At 46.3% G+C, this 22,824-nt stretch overlaps 1 protein-coding gene across 1 annotated transcript in view; it reads right to left on the bottom strand.

Moving 5' to 3' along the window:
- LOC126426813 (phosphatidylinositol phosphatase PTPRQ-like) overlaps positions 1–22,824 on the bottom strand; it is a 267,688-nt gene that overhangs the window by 166,928 nt on the left and 77,936 nt on the right. The window contains exon 5 of the mRNA XM_050088816.1: positions 18,778–18,976. Within this exon, the coding sequence (XP_049944773.1) occupies positions 18,778–18,976 (199 nt within the window). The remainder of the gene's footprint in view (positions 1–18,777; positions 18,977–22,824) is intronic.

Raw genomic sequence — 22,824 nt, 5'->3', positions numbered from 1 at the left:
TATACAACGCCAGAGCCCTGATACGTGCCTAGGATGGAATGAAAGCGGCGGCGGAAGGCCTCCGGAGGGACTGAGTCCTTCGGGCACTGTGACAATTCAAGCCGAAGGCAAGGGTGGGGCACACACCTTGGGGGTGTACGCAGAGGGGCCGGAAAGGAGGCGGAACAGGGAAAACCCCAAGCCTTGAGAGAAGGTCTAGGGCGCGGTCGGCGATCGTACAACCCGACTGGGGCTGAAGTTCTGGGAGATGGACGACTGACAATGGGAACAGGAGACGATAATTTGGATGCCCAGGCAAGATACAAACATGGGCAGCATAAGCAGCCAGTAAATGTTGGCGCCGTAACCGCATTGGAGGGACACCTGCCTCCACAAGTATGCTGTCCACAGGGCTGGTCTGGAAAGCAAGTCGGATTCCGCTGTGAAGGATTGGGTCCAGCACCCGCAGTGCAGAAGGGGATGCTGAACCATAAGCCAGGCTCCCATAATCCATACGGAACTGGATTGATGCCTGGTGGAGCTGTAAGAGGGTAGATCGGTCGGCCCCCATCTGGTGTGGTTCATGCATCACAGAGCATTAAGATGCCGCCAACACATCTGTTTAAGCTGCGAATATGTGGGAGCCAAGTCAATCAGGCATCTAAAACCACACCCAGAAACCGATGTGTCTCCACCTCAGCAAGAGGTTCGACGTCAAGACATAGCTGCGGCTCAGGGTGAACAGTGGGTCACTGGCCGAAATGCGTAATGCAGGTCTTGGCAGCCGAAAACTGGAAGCCATGTGCTACCTCCCAAGACTGAGCCTTGTGGATAGCGCCCTGCAGCTGACGATCAGCAGCTGCAATGCCATTCGAGCTATAGTAAAGGCAGAAGTCGTCAGCATACAAGGACGCTGAGACAGACATTCCCACCGCCGCAGCGAGCCCGTTAATTGCTATTAAAAACAGGCAGACACTTAAAACAGATCTCCTGAACTCGGGAGGAACTATGAGAGGCCGCGACTTGCACGTGGAAGGTACGATGCGCCAGAAAATTGCATATCAAAATCGGCAGCGGACCCCAAAGACCCCAATCATGAAGTGTAGAGAGGATGTGATGGCACCATGTAGTATCATATGACTTCCGCGTGTCGAAAAAGATAGCGACCAGGTGCTGACTGTGGGCAAAGGCCGTACGGATGGCTGACTCCAGGCTCACCAGATTGTCGGCGGCAGAGCAGCCTTTACGCAACCCACCCTGAGACGGAGCCAGGAGGCCCCGTGACTCGAGTACCGAACTCAATCGCTGGCTCACCATCTGTTAGAGCAACTTGCAAAGAACGTTGGTGAGGCTAATGGGGCGGTAGCTCTCCACCTCCAAATAATTCATGCCAGTTTTCAAAATGGGGATAACAATACTTTCCCGCCATTGTGACGGAAACTCACCCCCAACCCAGAGACGGTTGTAAAGGTCGAGGAGCTGTCGCTGGCAGTCCACTGAAAGGTGTTTCAGCATCTGACAGTGGATGCGACCTGGCCCAGGAGCTGTATCAGGGCAAGCAGCTAGGGCACTGTGAAATTCCCATTCACTCAATGGAACATTGTAGGCTTCAGGATGGTGGGTGCGAAATGAAAGGCTCCCACGTTCCATCCGCTCTTTAATGGAGCGGAAGGCCAGTGGGTAATTTGCAGAAGCGGAACTTAGTGCAAAATGCTCTGCCAAGCGGTTGGCAATTACGTCGGAGTCAGTACAAGCTGACCATTCAATGAGAGCGCAGGGACGCTGACAGGGGTCCGATAGCCATACAGGCGTCGAATCTTGGCCCAGACCTGCGATGGAGTGACATAGAGGCCAATGGTGGACGCATAACGCTCCCAGCACTCCTGCTCACGTTGGCGGATAAGGCGGCGGGCTTGCGGACGCAGACATTTTAAGGCGATGAGGTGGTCTATAGAATGATGTCGCTTGTGATGCTGGAGCGCCCGCCAGCGATCTTTAATCGCTTCAGCGATCTTAGGCGACCACCGGGGCACAGTACTCCGCTGAAGGGTCGCAGAAGAATGGGGAATGGCAGATTCTGCGGCAGTAACGATGCCGGTGGTGACCGAGTGAACCACCGCATCAATGTCGTCATTAGAAAGAGGCTCAATAGCGGCGGAGAACAAGTCCCAGTCAGCCTTATTCATAGCCCATCTGATAGGGCGCCGAGAAGAGTGACACTGTGGCAGTGACAGAAAGATCGGAAAGTGGGCACTACCACATGTCATGCACACTCCATTGGACGGAAGGTAAGAGGCTAGGGCAGCAGATCGAAAGAACGATGGCGGAGTTCATGCCATGCACCACTCTAAAATGTGTGAAGGCAACATCATTTAAAATGGAAAGATCGAGCTGTGCCAATACATGCTCAACCGTGGCGCCTCGACCTGTCGGCACTGACCCACCCCACAGAGGGTTATAGGCATTGAAGTCGCCCAGTAACAAGAAATGTGGCGGCAATTGGGCTATCAGTGCAGCCAGGACATGCTGCGCAACATCACCATCCAGTGGAAGGTATAGACTGCAAACGGTAACAGCCTGTGGCGTCCACACCCGAACAGCGACAGCCTCTAAAGGTGTTTGTAGAGGGACAGACTCGCTGTGAAGAGAGTGAAGGACATAGATGCAGACACCTCCAGACACTCTAGCATAAGCTGCCCGGTTCTTATAATAACCCCGATAATCACGGAGGGCAGGGGTTCGCAATGCTGGAAACCAAGTTTCCTGAAGAGCAATGCAGAAGAAAGGGTGAACACTGAGAAGTTGTCGGAGCTCAGCTAGATCTTGGAAAAAACCGCTGCAGTTCCACTGGAGTATGGTATTGCCCAAGGCTGAGAAAGGCGTGAAGGGACTGGGAAGGCAATTTACGCCGCTTGTTCACTCACTGCAACCAATTCAGTACCCATGCGAGTGACATCCATGGCATATGAGGGACCGGCGAGATCAACGTCCTCAGCCAACGCCAGGATCTTGACCTCATCCTCAGATGCAGAGCTCAAAGGGTGCCACCACAAGTCCTTTGGCATTAGAGGTCTTTCTCTTGGATGTCTCTCACTGAACCTTGGGTTTCACTGGCTGGGAGGCCTTCCCCAATTCAGTCTCCAGGACAGAGTAGGATCGAGAAGCCCTATGACCAGCCGCTGGTGCGAATTTATGCCATTGTCTGGCATCATTCTTCCTGCTGGTGGAAGCGTGGGAAGTGAGGGACCCAAGGGACCCCATACGAGCGAGAGTAGCCGAAGAAGTTGGACGCTTCTCCGGCTGAGAAGTGGGGACGGACGTACCTGATGGGTGGGAGGGTGTTGCTTCTGAGGTAGGTGTGCAGGAGTAACCGGGGGGAAGAGCCCCCCTCGGGCAAGGGGGCAGAAGGAGTTGTACTGCTCGTCGATCCGGCCAGAATTCTCGAAACCGATGGGGCTAACACAGTTGTTGTAGCAGTGGCGTAGGAAGATGTCATTTGCACAGGGTGTAGTCTGTCGTATTTTCTTTTGGCCTCAGTATAGGTCAGTTGGTCCAGGGTCTTATACTCCATGATTTTGCGCTCTTTGTGGAAGATTCTGCAGTCTGGCGAGCAATGTGAATGATGCTCTCCGCAGTTGACACAGATGGGAGGCGGAGCGCATGTATTGGGATGTGATGGGCGTCCACAATCTCTAAATGTGAGGCTGGAAGTGCAGCGGGAAGACATATGGCCGAACTTCCAGCACATAAAGCACTGCATCGGGGGAGGGATATAGGGCTTGACATCACATCGGTAGACCATTACCTTAACCTTCTCCGGTAATGTATCACCCTCGAAGGCCAAGATGAAGGCACCGGTAGCAATCTGATTATCCTTCGGACCCCAATGAACGCGCCAGACGAAATGTCACCTCAGCGCTCTAATTTGGCGCGCAGCTCGTCATCAGACGGCAAAAGAAGGTCTCTATGGTAAATAACTCCCTGGACAATATTCAAACTCCTATGGGGTGTGATCGTAACAGCAACATCCCCCAACTTGTCACAAGCAAGTAACCATCATGACTAGGCAGAGGATGCCGTTTTTATCAGTACTGACCCAGAGGGCATTTTGGACAAGCCCTCCACCTCCCTAAACTTGGCCTCGATGAAGAACTGAGGCTTTGTGGATAGAAAAGACTCCCCATCAGCTCTCGTACAAACTAAGAATCGGGGCGAATAACTGTGACAGCCATCCTGAGATGCTCCTCCCACGGCATGGCCAGGGAAGGGAACGTTTTCGGATCGTACTTCTGAGCATTAAATTGAGACCGAGAATGCTTAGACACTGCTGGCGGCTGGCTGCCAGTGAGAGATGATATACCACGCTTCAACGCGGGTCATCCGCCATGATGCCGCCTACTTCCACCAAGAGCCCTCCCCATGGGCGCCACCCAGCGTCAGCAAGAGCCACCTGATAGGATGGCCATTGCCAGGAGTCCCGATACCGCAGGAGGATAGGCATCTACTCCTTGGCATACGTGGGGAGTTAACGGCGCAGGCATCAGTAGAGCTACAACCAACAGGGTACATGGCGACCCCACCACAACGGACTGGCTACCGTGCTGGATGTTAGGTGACATGTGGTCCATGGTCACCGTCAGTGCAGAAGTGGCACCCTACAGCGCAAAGTGGAAAGTGCACGCAGGAACGTATCCATGCTGAAGAGATGAAGAGCGGGCAGGACTGCTATGTAACGACGATTAAGTTGACGGAAGGGCTGATCGCAAGATGGACACAATGCACCAAGTAAGGTGCCCTTCCCCAATCGGCTCGCTCTTCGGAAGAATTTTGAGGTATGGAGGTCAAACCCGCTGGGGACCACCACATAAAGCCTTTTAGTCGCCTCTTACAACAGGCAGAAATACCGCAGGCCTGTTCTTACCCCCAAACCCGTAATGGGCGGGGGGGCGGGGGGGGGGGGGGGGACGGCAACGTCTGTATAAGGCAACAAGTGTCTGGCACAGTTGTGGGATCAGTTCCTGTTGCTACAATGGCAGGTTACCAGGATTTAAGTGGGTTGGGACGTGTTGTAACAGTCGGCGTACGAGCGACGGGACACTGCATCTATGAGGCTGGGATGAAGTCGTTTGGTTCAAATGGTTCAAACGGCTCTGAGCACTATGCGACTTAACTTCTGAGGTCATCAGTCGCCTAGAACTTAGAACTAATTAAACCTAACTAACCTAAGGACGTCACACAGATCCATGCGCGAGGCTAGATTCGAACCTGCCACCATAGCGGTCGTTCGGCTCCAGACTGTAGCGCCTAGAACCGCACGGCCACTCCGTCTGGCGATGAAGTCGGGATCTTCCCGTACCACCATTTCACGAGTGTACCGTGAATATCAGGAATAAGTAAAACATCAATTCCTCGACATCGCTGCGGCCGGAGAAAGATCCTGCAAGGACGCCTGATCAGCCGTAACATTATGACTACCTCCCTAATAGCCGCTAGGTTCACTGTTGACACAGATAATAGATGCGATGCATCTTGGAATGAAAGCCATGAGAACTTGATAGGTCGCTGGAGGGAGTTGGCATCACATCTGCACACACAAGTCAATCTATTCCAGTAACAGATGTTTTCGACCTGGTTCAGATCGAGTTGGGTGACCAGCACCTCAATCGGAGCTCGCCGCTGTGTTCCTCGAACCAGTCCATCACACTCGTCGCCTTGCCGCATGGCGCATTATCTTGTTGAAAAATTCCCCGGCCGTCAGGAAACATGATCATCATGAGGGGATGTACGTGGACTGCAACAAGTGTACGATCCCCTTGGCCATGATAGTGCCTTGCGTGAACTCCACTGGACCCACCGACGGCCACGAGAACACGTGAATGTTCCCCAGAGCATAATGGAGCCGCCGCCAGCTTGTCTCAGTCCTGCAGTACAGGGGTCAAGCAGCAGTCCTCCTGCAACACTACGAATTCATCAGACCGTGGAACAGTCTGCCACTGTGCCACCGTCAAGTGCCCATGGCCACTCGCCCATTTCAGCCTTAGTTGCCGATGTTGCGGTGCTAATATTGGTGCATTAACGGGTCGTCGGCTGCCGAGGCCCATCGTTGGGAGTGTTCGATGCACTCACTGTGTCTTCAGACACACTTGCACGCTGCCCAGCATTAAAGTCTGATGTTTGTTCCACCACAGTTCGCCACGTGTGCTGTTCCTCTATCCTGTTCAGCCTACGAAGCCGACATCTGTAACGAGGGATGGCTGCCCAACCCCACGACGTCTATATGTTGTTTCACCTCGACGTCATCACTTTTTGAAGACACTCACCACAGCACCCCCCGAACACCCGACCAGTCGTACAGTTTCCGAAATGCTCGTGGCGAGCGTCCGGGCCATATCAATCTGCCCTCGTTCAAACCCAGTAACGTCGCACTCCTTCCCCATTCTACACAAGGGCAGCACGCTCACTGGTACCACATGTGACGTGTGTGAGTCTGACTAGCAGTCATTCGTCGCCAGGTGACACTGCTATTGTCTGGGTGGGTTTATATCGATAATAGGTCTGTGATCGTAGTGTTGGGGATCATCAGCGTATACTCCGAATACAAACACTGCTTTAATTCCTCTTTCGACAAATCTTTAAGGAGAGGTTTACTATCTTTTGGTTCAAAAAATCGTTTCTTTCTAAATTGCATTTTTGGATCCATGAAACAGTTTAGAATCCACCCCTGAAAAGGTTTTTCCGAATACGGAACGGAAAAGTTTGTTATTCGTGGTAGGACTAAAAAATGCACCTGCCTGAAATCGGCCTTTTTCACGCATGAGTTTTTTTCGGGATTTTCGACTTTGTAGCCCCGAAAAATTATTCTAAGTGCTTGTCCATGATTGCAGCTTATAAAGTGATCAAGGAGCTTACGACCTGCTAAGGCGTGGCAATCCGACGGCATTCCATTTCGGTGGAACAGATGAAGAAGGCCATTTGGGCAACGTATTTCCAAAAGTGTTCGACGGATGACCACCCGCAACACCGAAATTGTCCGGCTGGGGAAAATAGGTGGTACAAGTGGCGCATTGCAGGGGCTACTCGATATCTGCAAGAATATCAACACCACCAGCCGCTCTCCAAAGAAGTTCAAATAGTGATTCATCCGATCTACGAGGCCCTTACAGAGGACGAGTTATTGTACTGGTGCTTGGGAGGAAACACACGAAATTCAAATGAAAGTTTGAGCGCGTGTGTTTGGAAGTTAGCCCCCAATCATTTGCATTCTGGTGCGAAGACTGTGCAGACTGCGACTTTCTTGGCAGTGAGCAGCTTCAACGAAGGGTGTTCAGCAATTCTGCAGACCACGTCACCCTGGGACTCTATTCGACGCAGTTCGCTAAGAATTCGGACGACCACTAGATCCAAGCGGCCGAAAACCGCTTGTCACCGGCCGTACGAGCGGCTCTGGAGCAGCGCAGGATGACCCAGATCGAGAAGAACGCCCTCTATTAGGGTGAGGAAGGACTAGTTTATGGACTCGGAATAGCAGATTGAAGGTACGTATTTATATGTAGTCAAACTTCAAACGCGTTTTTCTCGAAATGACTTTTTTTTTAATTGAGCGGAATGGTAACTTCAAATCTACTGAACCGATTAGCGTGATTCTTTACATCCGACGAAGCTAACTAAATTGTCTAGGTGTTGTACCAGTTTAATTGCGATCCATCAACTACAAATATTTTTATTTGGCTGACGAAGTCGAAAATCGATTAAAAACCCTATTTTTTTCAAATGGCCGCCATTTTGTTTCCTATGGTCCAAATACATCTACATCTACATCTACATTTATACTCCGCAAGCCACCCAACGGTGTGTGGCGGAGGGCACTTTACGCGCCACTGTCATTACCTCCCTTTTCTGTTCCAGTCGCGTATGGTTCGCGGGAAGAACGACTGCCTGAAAGTCTCCGTGCGCGCTCGAATCTCTCTAATCTTACATTCGTGATCTCCTCGGGAGGTATAAGTAGGGGGAAGCAATATATTCGATACCTCATCCAGAAACGCACCCTCTCGAAACCTGGCGAGCAAGCTACACCGCGATGCAGAGCGCCTCTCTTGCAGAGTTTGCCACTTCAGCTTGCTAAACATCTCCGTAACGCTATCACGGTTACCAAATAACCCTGTGACGAAACGCGCCGCTCTTCTTTGGATCTTCTCTATCTCCTCCGTCAACCCGATCTGGTATGGATCCCACACTGATGAACAATACTCAAGTATAGGCCGAACGAGTGTTTTGTAAGCCACCTCCTTTGTTGATGGACTACATTTTCTAAGGACTCTCCCAATGAATCTCCACCTGGCACCCGCCTTACCAACAATTAACTTTATATGATCATTCCACTTCAAATCGTTCCGCATGCATACTCCCAGATATTTGACAGAAGTAACTGCTACCAGTGTTTGTTCCGCTATCATATAATCATACAATAAAGGATCCTTCTTTCTATGTATTCGCAATACATTACATTTGTCTGTGTTAAGGGTCAGTTGCCACTCCCTGCACCAAGTGCCTATCCGCTGCAGATCTTCTGCATTTCGATACAATTTTCTAATGCCTCAACTTCTCTGTATACTACAGCATCATCCGCGAAAAGCCGCATGAAACTTCCGGCACTATCTACTAGGTCATTTATGTATATTATGAAAAGCAATGGTCCCATAACACTCCCCTGTGGCACGCCGGAGGTTACTTTAACGTCTGTAGACGTCTCTCCATTGATAACAACATGCTGTGTTCTGTTTACTAAAAACTCTTCAATGCAGCCACACAGCTGGTCTGATATTCCGTAGGCTCTTGCTTTGTTTATCAGGCGACAGTGCGGAACTGTATCGAACGCCTTCCGGAAGTCAAGGAAAATAGCATCTACCTGGGAGCCTGTATCTAATATTTTCTGTGTCTCATGAACAAATAAAGCCGCATGGAACTATCGATACAGTTATCAATGGAGAGACGTCTACAGACGTTAAAGTAACCTCTGGCGTGCCACAGGGGAGTGTTATGGGACCATTGCTTTTCGTAATATATATAAATGACCTAGTAGATAGTGTCGGAAGTTCCATGCGGCCAGGTAGATGCTATATTACTTTAACGTCTGTAGACGTCTCTCCATTGATAACAACATGCTGTGTTCTGTTTGCTAAAAACTCTTCAATCCAGCCACACAGCTGGTCTGATATTCCGTAGGCTCTTACTTTGTTTATCAGGCGACAGTGTTGAACTGTATCGAACGCCTTCCGGAAGTCAAGGAAAATAGCATCTACCTGGGAGGCTGTATCTAATATTTTCTGGGTCCCATGACAAATAAAGCGTGTTGGGTCTCACACGATCGCTGTTTCCGGAATCCATGTTGATTCCTACAGAGTAGATTCTCGGTTTCCAAAAACCACATGATACTCGAGCACAAAACATGTTCTAAAATTCTACAACAGATCGACGTCAGAGATATAGGTCTATAGTTTTGCGCATCTGTATAACGACTTAAGAGAGGTACAACTCGTAAAGAATCTTATGTACTTCGCTAACGTCAACTCAATTTAGTTTTCAGATGAGCCGGCTCACCTGTGACATACCGCGTGTGGGCATCTACATCGAAATTTTGTTTAGTTCCGACGGCACTTTCACCGTTGCTCTTCGACATTTCCAGTCGAAAAAATTTCAGTTTGTAGAGGAAATATCAATGACCACTGTGACCACATTTGACATTGATATCTATAACACGTCCCAAGAACAAAATTCTCAAAGAACATGCTTTTTTCGTGGCAAAGATAGGAAACGTCCCCTTAAGCAATACCAGAGGAAAACCAATAATCTTGCGTTAAATGAACCAACTTCAATGGCAAGCATTCGGGCACAGACAAATTATCCACACTTTATTACCGTCGGCGAAATCATATAAAAATCCTGAATTTATCTTTCCTGTCAAGTTTGTGATTATCGGTTTTTGATTTATTTATATTACGTTTTTATTTAGCGGTAGCTTTGTTTAGCTTCGACTTTGAAGTTTATTCATTATCGCTCGCGGTAGAAATTGTAAATGAAACCTGAAGATAGCAGCTACAAAACTGTTACGATTTACGATAACCTAAAAACTAGTGAGACTCTTTAATTTCACTTGTAGAACCTTAGAGCCTGTAACGGTGCACAAGTGAAAGGTGGGTGTCCAACTGATCACGTACGAAATTCACAGAAATCATCACGCGTTAACGCTCTTACCGCTGTACTGGCCGCGTCTCCGTATTCACCAGGGAGCATCCAAAAATAATTTTCTGAAACTCCTACAGCCGTATTCGGTGTCTACAATATCAGGCAGATCACTTTTGCGTGACAAGAAATACTCTTCACTTTTAAGCTTAAACTACTGTATTCACGTAGCTATTGCATTCGTTTGTTTGCAAAATATCATCAGTTTGACAGAATTAACGTCGCACAACAGGCACATTAACATCGACATACTATAATAGCTACCGCAACAATAGCCTCAAATTCCGAATCAGACTAACACGATACAGCGCCCGCTGTCTTTCGCGTCAAGATAAGCGTGATGATAATATAATGGTTGCATTCTATTCCGCTGTCACAGAGCATAAGTTAAAGATTTTTCTCTTCGCATCGAAACATGTATATAACGCAACAATTAAAAAAACATTTATTTAACGGAAAAATTGGCATATTAGAATGATGCCGAAACCTGCTAAAACCCTAAAGAAATCCCAGCTCATACTGATATCGTATTACCTCCAATAGCTGACAAACGTTTTCAAACCATAACTAACAAAATAAAATAGCTTGTAGAAGACAACAGTATCATTTGGGCATATTACACTCAAAAGCCAAGGACACAGGTACACCTGCTTAATACTGTGTAGGGCACCCGCAAGCATGCAGACTAATGTCTGAAGTAGTGCTGGAGGGAACTGACACCATGAATCCTGCAGGGCTGTCCATAAATCCGTAAGACTACGACGGTGTAGAGGAGACCTCTCCAGAACAGCACGTTTCCAAGGCATCCCAGATATGCTCAATAATGTTCATGTCTGGGGCGTTTGGCGACCAGCAAAAGTGTTTAAACTCAGAAGAGTGTTCCTGGAGCCACTCTGCAGCACTCCTGAACGTGTGCGATGTCGCATTGTCCTGGTGCCATTGCCCAAGTGCGTTGGAATGCACAATGGACATGAATGGATGCAGGTGATTAGACAGGATACTTACGTACGTGTCACATGTCAGAGTCATATCTAGACATCAGGGGTTCCATATCACTCCAACTGCACACGCCCCACACCATTTCAGATCTTCCACCATCTTCAACAGTCCCCTGCTGACATGCAGGGTCCATGGATTCATGATGTTGTCTCCAGACTCGAACGTGTCCATCTGCTCAATACCATTTGAAACGTGACTCGTACGACCAGGCAACATGTTTCCCGTCATCAACAGTCCATTGAAATCTGCAGCAATTTTCGCAAGGGTTGCACTTCTGTCATGCTGAACAATTCTACTCAGTGGTCGTTGGTGCCGTCTTGCAGTATATTTTTCCGGCCGCAGTGATGTCGATTACCGGATTCCTTATATTCACGGTACACTCGTGAAATGATTGTACGGAAAAATCCCTACTTCATCGCTATTTCGGATATGCTGTGTCTCAACGCTCGTGCGCCGAATATAATGCCAAGTGCAAAGTCACTAATATCGTGATAACCTGCCATTGTAGCAACAATAACCGATCTAACAACTGCGCCAGACACTTGTCCTATATAGATGTTGCCGACTGCAGTGCAGTATTCTGCTCCAGTTTCTTTGGCGCTTCACTGTAGAATGATTTCGAAATCTGGAAAACCCAAAAGCAACCCCATCTCATACTGACGTCTTATTACTCCCAATAACTGACAAACCTTTTGAAGCAATAACTATCAGGCAACAAGAGCTTACTGGAGAGAACAGCACTATACCATATGAAGAAGTTCACTTCAGAAACAGTCACTGTGCCGCTAATCCACTATTAAGAGTAACTAACAAAGCAGGACAAGCCTGCAACTTAGCAGATGTGACAGCTGCCTTCCGTATAGACATGGAAATCTCCATTGACAAGGTATAGCATACGACTTCATACCTGAAATAGTACAATTAAGAGGTAACCTCATTGGAAATGGTTGGGTAGTAGTTCAGGCTCAACAATCATCGTATTTCATAAATCGGGAGTCCCCCAGGGTCCCCTCATCACCCCGTTGTTATAAACGACATGTGAAACTGACATCCCAAGACCCAGGTGATGCAATAAAGATATTGCTTACTTGTGACATGGGGCCGGCTACAGTGCAGTCAGTGAAGAAACAAATTCGAAACATGATTAGGTAAACCAAGCGAGATGGCGCAGTGGTTAGCACACTGGACTCGCATTCAGGAGGGCGTTGGTTCAATCCCGCGTCCGGCCACCCTGATTTAGGTTTTCCATGATTTCCCTAACTTGCTCCAGGCAAATACCACGATGGTTCCTTTGAAAGGACACGGCCGACTTCCTTCCCAGTCCATCCCTAATCTAATGAGACCGATGACCTATCTGTTTGGTCTCTTTCCCCAAACAACCGAACCCCACCCATGATTCGGTAAATGGAGAATCCAACAAGAACTTATCCTATTTACAAAAGAAAAACTTACTAATTGCCAGCAACAGGTCCCCCAAAAACTCAACGTTGGACTCTGCGAACAAAAAATTAATGCCTCAAAAATGGTTCAAATGGCTCTGAGCACTATGGGGCTTAACATCTGAGGTCACCAGTCCCCTAGAACTTAGAACTACTTAAACCTAACTAACCCAGGGACATCACACACGTCCATGCCCGAGGCAGGATTCGAACCTGCAACCGTAGCGGTTTCGCGGTTGCAGACTGAAGCGCCTAGAACCGCTCGGCCACACCGGCCAGCTCACGCCCGATATACCCGCAGCAAACACTTCACACATTACTAACTTGCACTAGTTATTCGTATCGCCTTTAGAAGGAATCGCCTTATCAGATCACTGTTCAATTAGGAAGTGCCCGATTCCTCGGCGTGGCGCTGCTTAAATAGTTCTCGAATGATGGCGCTGGATCTAGAAGGTGTTTGCATCGTCGACACGGGATACGGAACATGCAACGCCATATGTGAGACGACCTTGTTAACATAAACTTGTTGACGTAAATAAAACTAACTGAAACTGCATTTACATGTTGCGCTAACAGATGGAGTTACTTCAGTGCTTGAGCCAAGCTCGTTACAGAATTTTTCAAAATTGGGACAAAAATTGGGTATCGTCAGGATGTCGGGACAAGAAGGTTCATATCAGTGATGGTCCCGATACATCGCATATCGGGATAGATGACAACAACCTTAGGTAGGGGTCATGCACAGCTGGGCTGCGAGCTGTGATGTCACTGTGGATCCAGCCCCCATCCCCCGCCACACCACACTGCACTGAAGATAATAGGCACACAGCGCGCATATGTTTAGCTCATACTCAGGTATGAATGTAATCGAGATTTTCCAAATTTTGGTATATTGTTGCAATTATTATTATCATAAACTTTATATTAGTTACAGCATCTTTTTCTATAGTAGATGAAGTGGTAGTGTAATGCTTCCAAAGGATGTCAACCTGTTTCACCGTCTCGGATGGCATTGCTGTTTTACCTGCGGGAAGACGCTCACAAAACCTAGGGCCACATAGCCCTGTAGTATGGAGAAACCTCCTATGCCAGTCTAAACTCTTTAACTGTGTTAATAGGCTCTCTGGAAAGTTATGATACAACTTTTATTACTTTCTTCGTTTTCTGTCTTTGTTCAGTTTCAGTTTGAAGTTATTTTCTTGCTGATAGCACTCATTCTAATGAAAGTGCGTGTCCATATGAAACATATTAAAACAGAGAGAAATCTTTGTAAGAAGGGCAGTGTGAAGTTGCAACCTTTGGAATATCTTCAAATGACGAATTAGTACACAGAAATTTCACAATCATTTATTGTTGGCAGTCAGAAATAGAGCCCTGAATCACTTTTTGAACAAGTTTTCATTTGAGTTACTCATCACTAAATCGACAGCTACGATGCTGCAAATCTCAGTTCTTTTGAATAAGGTTTTTTACTTCTGTTCCTATAATTTCTAATTGTTGGCACAAGCAAATGTTTTTGCATTCACAACAGTTTTTGTTTTCACAGTTAACATTTAGTCTAGTAATAATTTCTTCATTAGTTGGTAATCTACTTACCTGTAAAAATATCTTCTACTTTTTTGCTTTGGCTTCGTTTTTGTGCCCAAATACTTCAAACATTATTTGGCTCATTACTACTCTCTAAAATAGTACCGAAGTGTGCTGGATTTAGAGATGCAACAGCATCAATCTTCAACTTGCGATTCGAACAAATATTCAAATCCCTTTCATAAAACTAATCAGTAAAAGCACTGAGCAGATATGAGCATTCTCAACTGTGGCATAACTCTACACTCTGTCGCCAGTCAGTAATGACACTTCACAGTGCCGGAAACACTCTTGTTTTCGCTCGTAAACGCAATTACAACAGAATACGCTCCGGCAACTGCGAGCTACTGAGCGCTGGTTGGGTTCACTCTGACGTCAGTGGCGCAGCTCACTATTGCGCATGCAGCTCGTCACCCCTACGGCGTCTTCTGGTATCTGCGGTCAACGCCTTTCATCTACTCAAACCATCACACTAGCATCGAGCTCCGGCTGTCGCGCCAGACCAACGATGCTGGTAGCAGTTGCCTGCAGGGCAGCACGACCAGCACAGCCGGCGCCCACGTGCACTGCGAGCAACCTGCGCTGGTGATGGCCGAAACCTGATGTTATGAACCAGCTGCAGGGGAGCTTGCCAATACAGTGCCAGGTACACTGACCAGCCGCAACATTACGACCACCGACCCACTATGGATATAAACCCGTCCAGGTGACGGGAACATAACCTAGCGAAGAATTATTGCTAGTCAGACACACGTATGGAGTGAGTGTGTTTTCTGTGTGTAGAATAAGGAAGACACACAATGTGTCTGAGCTTGACCAAGGTCAGCCTGTGAAAGACTCGGCACGAGCATTTTGGAAACTGCACACCTTGTCAGGTTTTCATCAGATGTTAAAGCTGGGCAGAGTACAAGTGTGTCTGAACACACAGTGTATCGAACACTCCCAACGATGGACCTCCACAGCTGACGAACCCTGCATGTGCCAATGTTAATGATTGAAATGGGTGCACGACCACCTGCACTGGATGTTGACGCATGGTCAGAGCATTGCACGGGTATGATGAATGCTGATACCTTCTTCACTTTACCAATAGGAGAGGGCAGATTCTGTCATCTTCCAGGGGAACAGCTCCTCGACATCTGTACTGTGGGATAAAGATAAACTGGCGACGGCTCCATTATGCTCTGGGGAGAATTGTTATGGGAATCAATGGGTTCAGTGGAGCTTGCGCAAGGCACCATGGCGCCCAAGGAGTATCGTACACTGCGTGCAGACTTATGCCCCTTCATGACGATCATGGCCAGGAGTATGTTGGGAGTCATTTGAGGAACACTATGACGAGTTCCAATTGATGTGGTCGCCCCCCCCCCCCCAACTTGCTTGAACTCGATCGAGCACATCTAGGATGCGATTGAATGTGGCGATAGTGCCCAGCGTTCACCTCCCCAGGATTACGTGAATTAGGTGATTTGTGTGCACAGGTGTGCTCCACTGCTTCTACACGCCCAAGTGTCGCAGCTGTTATCCATGCCAGAGTTGGACATACAAACTATTAGAGAGGTGGTCATAATGTTTTGGCTGATCGGTCTAGCTTCCATATTTAATCACATCGTTTGCATTTTGGTTTCATTGATAGGGGACAGTGTCAGTACACGATGTTGCTTCATACTACCATAATTTGTTGTTATTTTATATTGTGACTGATCCTTAATAGAAATTTTTCTATTGGGCTTTTTCCTTATAATATGTTGCTGCTTTTCACAGTAAAGTACTCTCCATACACGGTCTACTACACTGAAGAACCAAAGGACCTGGTATACCTGCCTAACAACGTGAAGGGCTACCACGAGCATTCAGGAGTGCCAGAATACGACGTGGCAATGACATGACTAATGTCTGAAATAGTGCTGGATGGAACTGACACAGTGTATCCTGTAGGGCTGTCCATAATTCCATATGAGAATGGGGGGAGGGGGGAGAGATCTCTTCTGAACAGTATGTTGCAAGACATCCCAGATATGGTCAATAATATTCATGTCTGGGGTGTCTGGTGGCGAGCGGAAGTGTTTAAATTGAGAAGAGTGTTCCTGGAGCCAATATTCCCGATGTGTGAGGTGTCGCATTGTCATGTTGGAATTGCCCAAGTCGTTCGGAATACACAGTGGACATGAATGGATACAGGTAATCAGACAGGATGCTTACATAAGTGTCACCTGTTAGAGTCATATCTAGACGTATCAGGGATCCCATATCACTCCAACTGCACATGCCTCACACATTACACAGCCTTCACCAGCTTGAACAGTCCCATGTCAACCAGCAGGGCCTTGGATTAATGACGTCTCCATACCAGTACACGTCGATACAATTTGAGACGAGACGCGTATAACCACACAACATGTTTCCAGTCATCAACAGTGGAATTTCGATGTTGTCTGGCCCAGATGACATGTAGAACCATCTGTCATGCAGTCATCATGGTTACACGAGAAGACCTTTGGCTCCAAAAGCCCATATCGATTGAATGGTTTGCACGTTGACACTTGTTGCTGGCCCAGCATTGAAATGTGCAGTAATTTGCGGATGGGTTGCACTTCTTTCACGAACGATTCTCTTTAGTCGTCATGGGTCCCGTTCTAGCAGGAAATTTTTCCGGCTGCAGCGATGTCGGAGATCTGATGTTTTACTGGATTCCTGATATTCACGGTACACTTGTGAGATGGTCGTACAGGAAAATTCCCACTTCATCACCACCTCGGAGATGCTGTGTCCCATTGCTCGTGCGCCGACCACTACATCACGTCCCAACTCACTTAAATCCTGGAAACCTGCCATTGTAGCAGCAGTAACCGGTCTAAAAACTGCGCCAGGCACTTGTTGCCTTGTATTGGCATTGCCGACTGCAGCGCCGTATTCGGTCTATTTACATTTCTCTCTATTCGAATATGCATGCCTATACCAGTTTCTTTGGCACTTCAGTATAACACGACGAGATGGGTCAGTCGCACTACCGAGACCAGCCGTGAGAAGATCGACACCTCATCCAAATGGCATTGCAGGACAGATATGCGTCCTTGCCTCTGACGCAAAGGTGGAACAGTGTAACATATCGTACGCTATCGGGAGTGACAGCCCGTCGCCGTTTATTTCGACATTGGTTACGTGCGCATCATGACTTCGCTGCCTGTGTGTGACGAATGTGCAGAAACAACCCTGAGACGAGTTTTGTATGGAACGGCGTCACTGGAGACTGGAATGGACTCAGATAGTGTTTTTGGACGAATCCAGGTTCTGCTTGTTTGAGAATGATTGGCCGCATTTTGGTTCGCTACAGACAGGGGGAGGATCACTGTGAATGCATTCGCACAATACATAGAGAGCCAACTCGAGACCTTATGGTGTGGAGGGCTACTGTGTACAGCGACAAATCACTATTGGTGTGTGTTCGTGGCACTGTAACCCTTGTGACTGACGTGAATTACGTAGCCATACCCTCTCTGCACAACAGTCCAGACTCCATTTTTCAGCAAGACAATGCACGACCACATGTTACTGGAGGAAATGTGCCTTCATGGTGTCACAGGAGGTCAGCCTTTTGGTCTAGCTCGCAAGATTACCAGTCGCCCATCGAAAATGTGTGGAATATGGTAGCCGGCTACTGTGGCTGAGCGGTTCTAGGCACTTCAATCTGGAACCGCGCGACCGCTACGGTCGCAAGTTCGAATCCTTCCACGGGCATGAATGTGTGTGATGTCCTTAGGTTAGTTAGGTTTAAGTAGTTTTAAGTTCTAGTGGACTGATGACCTCAGATGTTAGGTCCCACAGTGCTGAGAGCCATTTGAACCATTTTTTTGGGATATGCTGCAATGCCAACCACCACAGACGAACCAGGTGAATGCAGCATGGATGGCTATACCACAGGACTCTATTTGCGCCATATACATGTTGATGCCATCACGCATGGAACAAGTTATCAGTGCCCATGGTGGATACATGCTGAACTGAGGAGACTAAAATGCTAATCATTTCTACAGACCATAATATGCACATGTCCTGGGAAAACCAACGTTCTGTCTCTAGTCGTTCGACGTGTCTGCTGTTTTTTCTGAACATGAGCGTAAATAAATTATAATGTCCCTGGATTATAGTCCACGCCAGAGGGGAGGATTCATCACTGACCAAAGCTCTGCTCTTCGAATTAGGAGAAATGTTTCTTCGATTTCAACATCAGTATAATCGACCCCACATTTTACTAAACTGTACGGATTCTATACATGGGTAACGTTCATGCCTTTGGTGTTTCTTATGGTAAAACGCTTAGTACAGATTAGTGCAAGCAATATCTCTTAATAAGTGAAGAAAAAATATATTTGTTATTGGTCAGCATGTAAAGAAGAATCAGATGCCCTGTTACGTTAAATGATTACTCTGTCTATATTGGGAAACAATATAATGTCTATGAATTCAAGCTGAGATTTCTTCAGACAAAATACATGTTTATAGAATAAAGGAAAACTTTTCCCTTGAAACCTACCTGTGCACTTAGTTCTTGCTTTATTTTTTGGCACATCATCTTGGTAACTACCACCATCCTTATCAATGAGAATAACTCTGGTTTCATAAACTTTCCCAGGGAATAACCCCATGATTTCAAATTCGGTCACGATTCCAAGTTCTGTTTCATTAGGAATTAATCTTGGAGATAACTTTGACCAAACATTTTGTTCCTCTTCCTGCAAGAAGAATAATATAAAATTTCTAAGTCAAGACTTATACAGTGCAAATTAATTTCGTTCACACTTCAAATTCAGAGTTTCAAATGCTTATTACGCTTACTCGTGTCATCATTGTATATTTGGCCATGATGACAGAAAAATGTCTACTTAGCTGGCAATATGATTACATCTGCATCCACATCTACATGGTTACTCTGCAATTCACAGTGAAGTGCCTGGCAGAGGGTTAATCGAACCATATTCAAGCTACTTCTCTACCGTTTCACTCTCTAACAATGCCTCTGAAAACCAACGCATATATCTTTCCGTGCGAGCTCTGATTGCTCTTATTTTATTATGATTATCGTTCCTCCTTATGTAGATGCTGACAACTAACCATTTTCAGACTCTGGAGACAAAGATGGTGATTGAAATTTCATGAGGGTCCTACCGCAGCGAAGAACGCCTCTTGTTTTAATGACCGCCACCCCAATTCCTGTGTCATATCCGTGGCACTCTGTTTCGCGTTAACACAAAACGTGCTGCCTGCATTGAACTTTCTCGATGTCCTTCGTCAATATTATATGATGGCGATCTCACAGTACACAGCGATACTCCAGATGGTCGACAAGCGTAATGTAAACCATCTCTTTAGTAGATCTATTAAGTGTTCGAAGTGTTCTGCCAATGTATCACAGTCTTTGGTTTTGCTGCCCCAACGCATTAACTATGTGATCGTTCCAATTTAAGTTGTTCATAATTGTAACACCTAAGTATTTAGTTGAGTTTATAGCCTTTAGATTTGTGTTATTTATCGTGTAACCAAAATTTAGCGGATTCCTTTTACTAGTCATATGGATGTCTTCACACTTTTCATTCTTTAAAGTCAAACGCCACACCGGGCAAGATGGAGCAGTGGTCAGCACACTGGACTCGCTTTCGGGAGGACGACAGTTCAGACCCGCGTCTGGCCATCCTGATTTAGGTTTTTCGTGATTTCCCTTAATCGCTTCAGGCAAGTGCATGGATGGTACCTCTAACAGGGCATGGCCGACTTCCTTCTCCATTCTTTCTTCATCCGATGGGAGCGATGACCTTGCTGTCTGGTCCCCTCCCCCAAAATCAACCAACCAAGCAACGAAATACCACTTTCTGCACCATACTGATATTTTGTCTAAACTATTTTGATCATCTGATGACTTTAGAAGACTGTAAATGCCAGCATTGTCTGCAAACAATCTAAGAAGGCTGCTGAGATTGTGGCCTAAATCGCTTATGTAAATAAGGAACGTTAATGGAGACCTATAACACTTCCCTGGGGAACGCCTGATATTACTTCCGTTTTACTCGGTGGCTTTCAGTTATGACGAAATGTGACCTTTCTGACAGGAAATCACGAAACCAGTTCCCAACTGAGACGATACTCCATTGGAAACTGATCTGATTATAAGTCGCTTGTGTGGAACGCTGTGAAAGTTGCACTCAAAACAAGATCATTCAACAAAGTACCAACACAACTCGGATGTAAAGAAATGTCAAAAAATTATCATCAGTGACTGATAGTGTGAAGCAGTTGTTTGTGAAGGTTAATTTAATGTATTCTTTAAAATAATATATGTCAAGAAGGATAGAAGGTAATAGTCCAATGATCAGTGCTGTTTTGGCCCAACAGTCTTCAATGAATACCACTTATGGAATGCGTAGTGACACTGCTCAATAATTACGTTTATTTCAGTCCAAATAATAAAAGAAGAAATAAGTACCTCAATGAAATTGTAGCTGAAGCCTGCTTTTTGTAAATTTTGAGGAAAACCAGTATTTAGATACACAAACAATTTAATTCCTTAATAAACGTCTTGGAGCGTTTGTAACGCAACAAACAAACAACATGTGTGGAGGTAAATTTTAAACAAATGTGACAAAATAGGCTATTTATCTCATACAGAATTACAATGAGCCAGGAAGAAAGATCTTCGAATAACCCAGGAGGGTGGTAATTACGACGAGTTCCTCCAAATCGCTTTGCTTCTTTGGCACCTGATAAAGATTAATACAGCAGACAATCACAGAAACCAGCAGAGCTACAGGTGTCCTACAGGCTGGTTCAAGAGATCTTTCTCGAACTTAGGGGCCTGTTGATGGTACGAGTACACAAACACATCCATATGAGGCACAGCTTTGTTATTGTTGCGGTCCTCAGTCCTGAGACGGGTTTGGTGCAGCTCTCCATGCTACTCTAACCTGTGCAAGCTTCTTAATCTCCAAGTAACTACGGCGACCTACATCCTTCTTAATCTGCTTAGTGTATTCGTCTCTTGGTCTCCCTCTACGATTTGTACCCTCCACGCCGCCATCCTATACTAAACTGGTGATCACTTGATGCCTCAGAACATGTCCTACCAACCGATCCACTCTTCTAATCAAGCTGTGGAACAAATTTCTCCCCAATTCTATTACCAAATCATTAGTTACAAGATCTACTCATCTAAACTTTAACGTTCTTCTGTAGCACCACATAATCGAAAGCTTCTATTCTCTTCTTGTCCAAACAATCCATCGTCCATGTTTCACATTTATACATGGCCACATCCCATAAAAATACCTTCAGAAAAGACTCCCTGACACTTAAATCTACACTCGATGTTAACAAATTTCTCTTCTCCAGAAACGCTTTCCTTACCATAGCCAGTCCACATTTTATATCCACTCTACTTCGGCCACCATCAGTTATTTTGCTCCCCAAATGGCAAAACCCATCCACTGCTTTAACTGACTCACTTCATAATCTAATTCCCTCAACATCACCTGTTTTAATTCCACTACATTCCATTATTCTCGTTTTGCTTTTTTGATGTTCATCTTATTTTCTGCTTTCAAGACACTGTCCATTTCGTTCAACTGCTCTTACAGGCCCTTTGCTGTCTCTGACAAAATTACAATGAATGTTATCGGCAGACTTCAAAGCTTTTATTTCTTCTCCATGGATTTTAATTCCTACACCGAATTTATCTTTTGTTTCCTTTACTGCTTGTTGAGTATACAGACTGAATAACACCGGCGATAGGCTGTAACCCTTCCTCACTCCTTTCTCAACAACTGCTTCCCGTTCATGCCTCCTGACTATTATCACTGCCATTGCCTTTCGCCCCTTGTATTTGACCCCTGCCACAGTCAGAATTTGATAGAGAGTATTCCATTAAACATTGTCAAAACTTTCTCTGAGTCTACAAATGTTAGCTTTGTAGTCAGTACATACCGCTATTTTAAGACACACAGCAAAATCACGAATTACTTAAGCACCCTGTGTACAATGAATGATTCGTTTTCTGAAACGGTTTAGAGGTGTTCGGATTTTTCTGTTACATGTGCCTCAGATTTTTTTCTTTTTTTTAACTTTCACTTCGCTTGTGAAAATTCTTTATCTCTCGCATACTCTTTACTGTCAGTCGATTAATAAAGTGGCAAATTTAGGTTGGGTAGATTAACAGCAAACTTTCAACAAATTCTCTCTTACAGTTTTTGGAAGCTTTCTGCCCTCTGTAAGTATGCTGTATTTTTATTTACGCCTGGTGGGCAAAGCATTGCTTTCGTACTGTTAGTCGTGGCACACACTGGCTGGCGAAGACTGTGAGCTGCGACGCGACCAGTGAGGTGAAATTAGAACACTCGCCCGTATGGTGTCTGTTTATAGCTTGTGAAGGTTGCTGCAAGTGGCGTGAAATTCTCTGTGGCTCCGTATGGAATCCATGCCACAGTTGCCTTCCAGGAATCCTTGGAACAGTTCGCAGTCTTGTGTGACTATGGGTAAGGAAGGTGAGCTGCCAGACTGACATGTAAATAGCAGTGGTACTAAGGCCGTCTGGCTC

The sequence above is a fragment of the Schistocerca serialis genome, chromosome 11 (genome assembly GCF_023864345.2).
Source record: "Schistocerca serialis cubense isolate TAMUIC-IGC-003099 chromosome 11, iqSchSeri2.2, whole genome shotgun sequence".
Classification (NCBI taxonomy): Eukaryota; Metazoa; Arthropoda; class Insecta; order Orthoptera; family Acrididae; genus Schistocerca; species Schistocerca serialis.
This window is presented reverse-complemented; position numbering and strand designations above follow the sequence as displayed.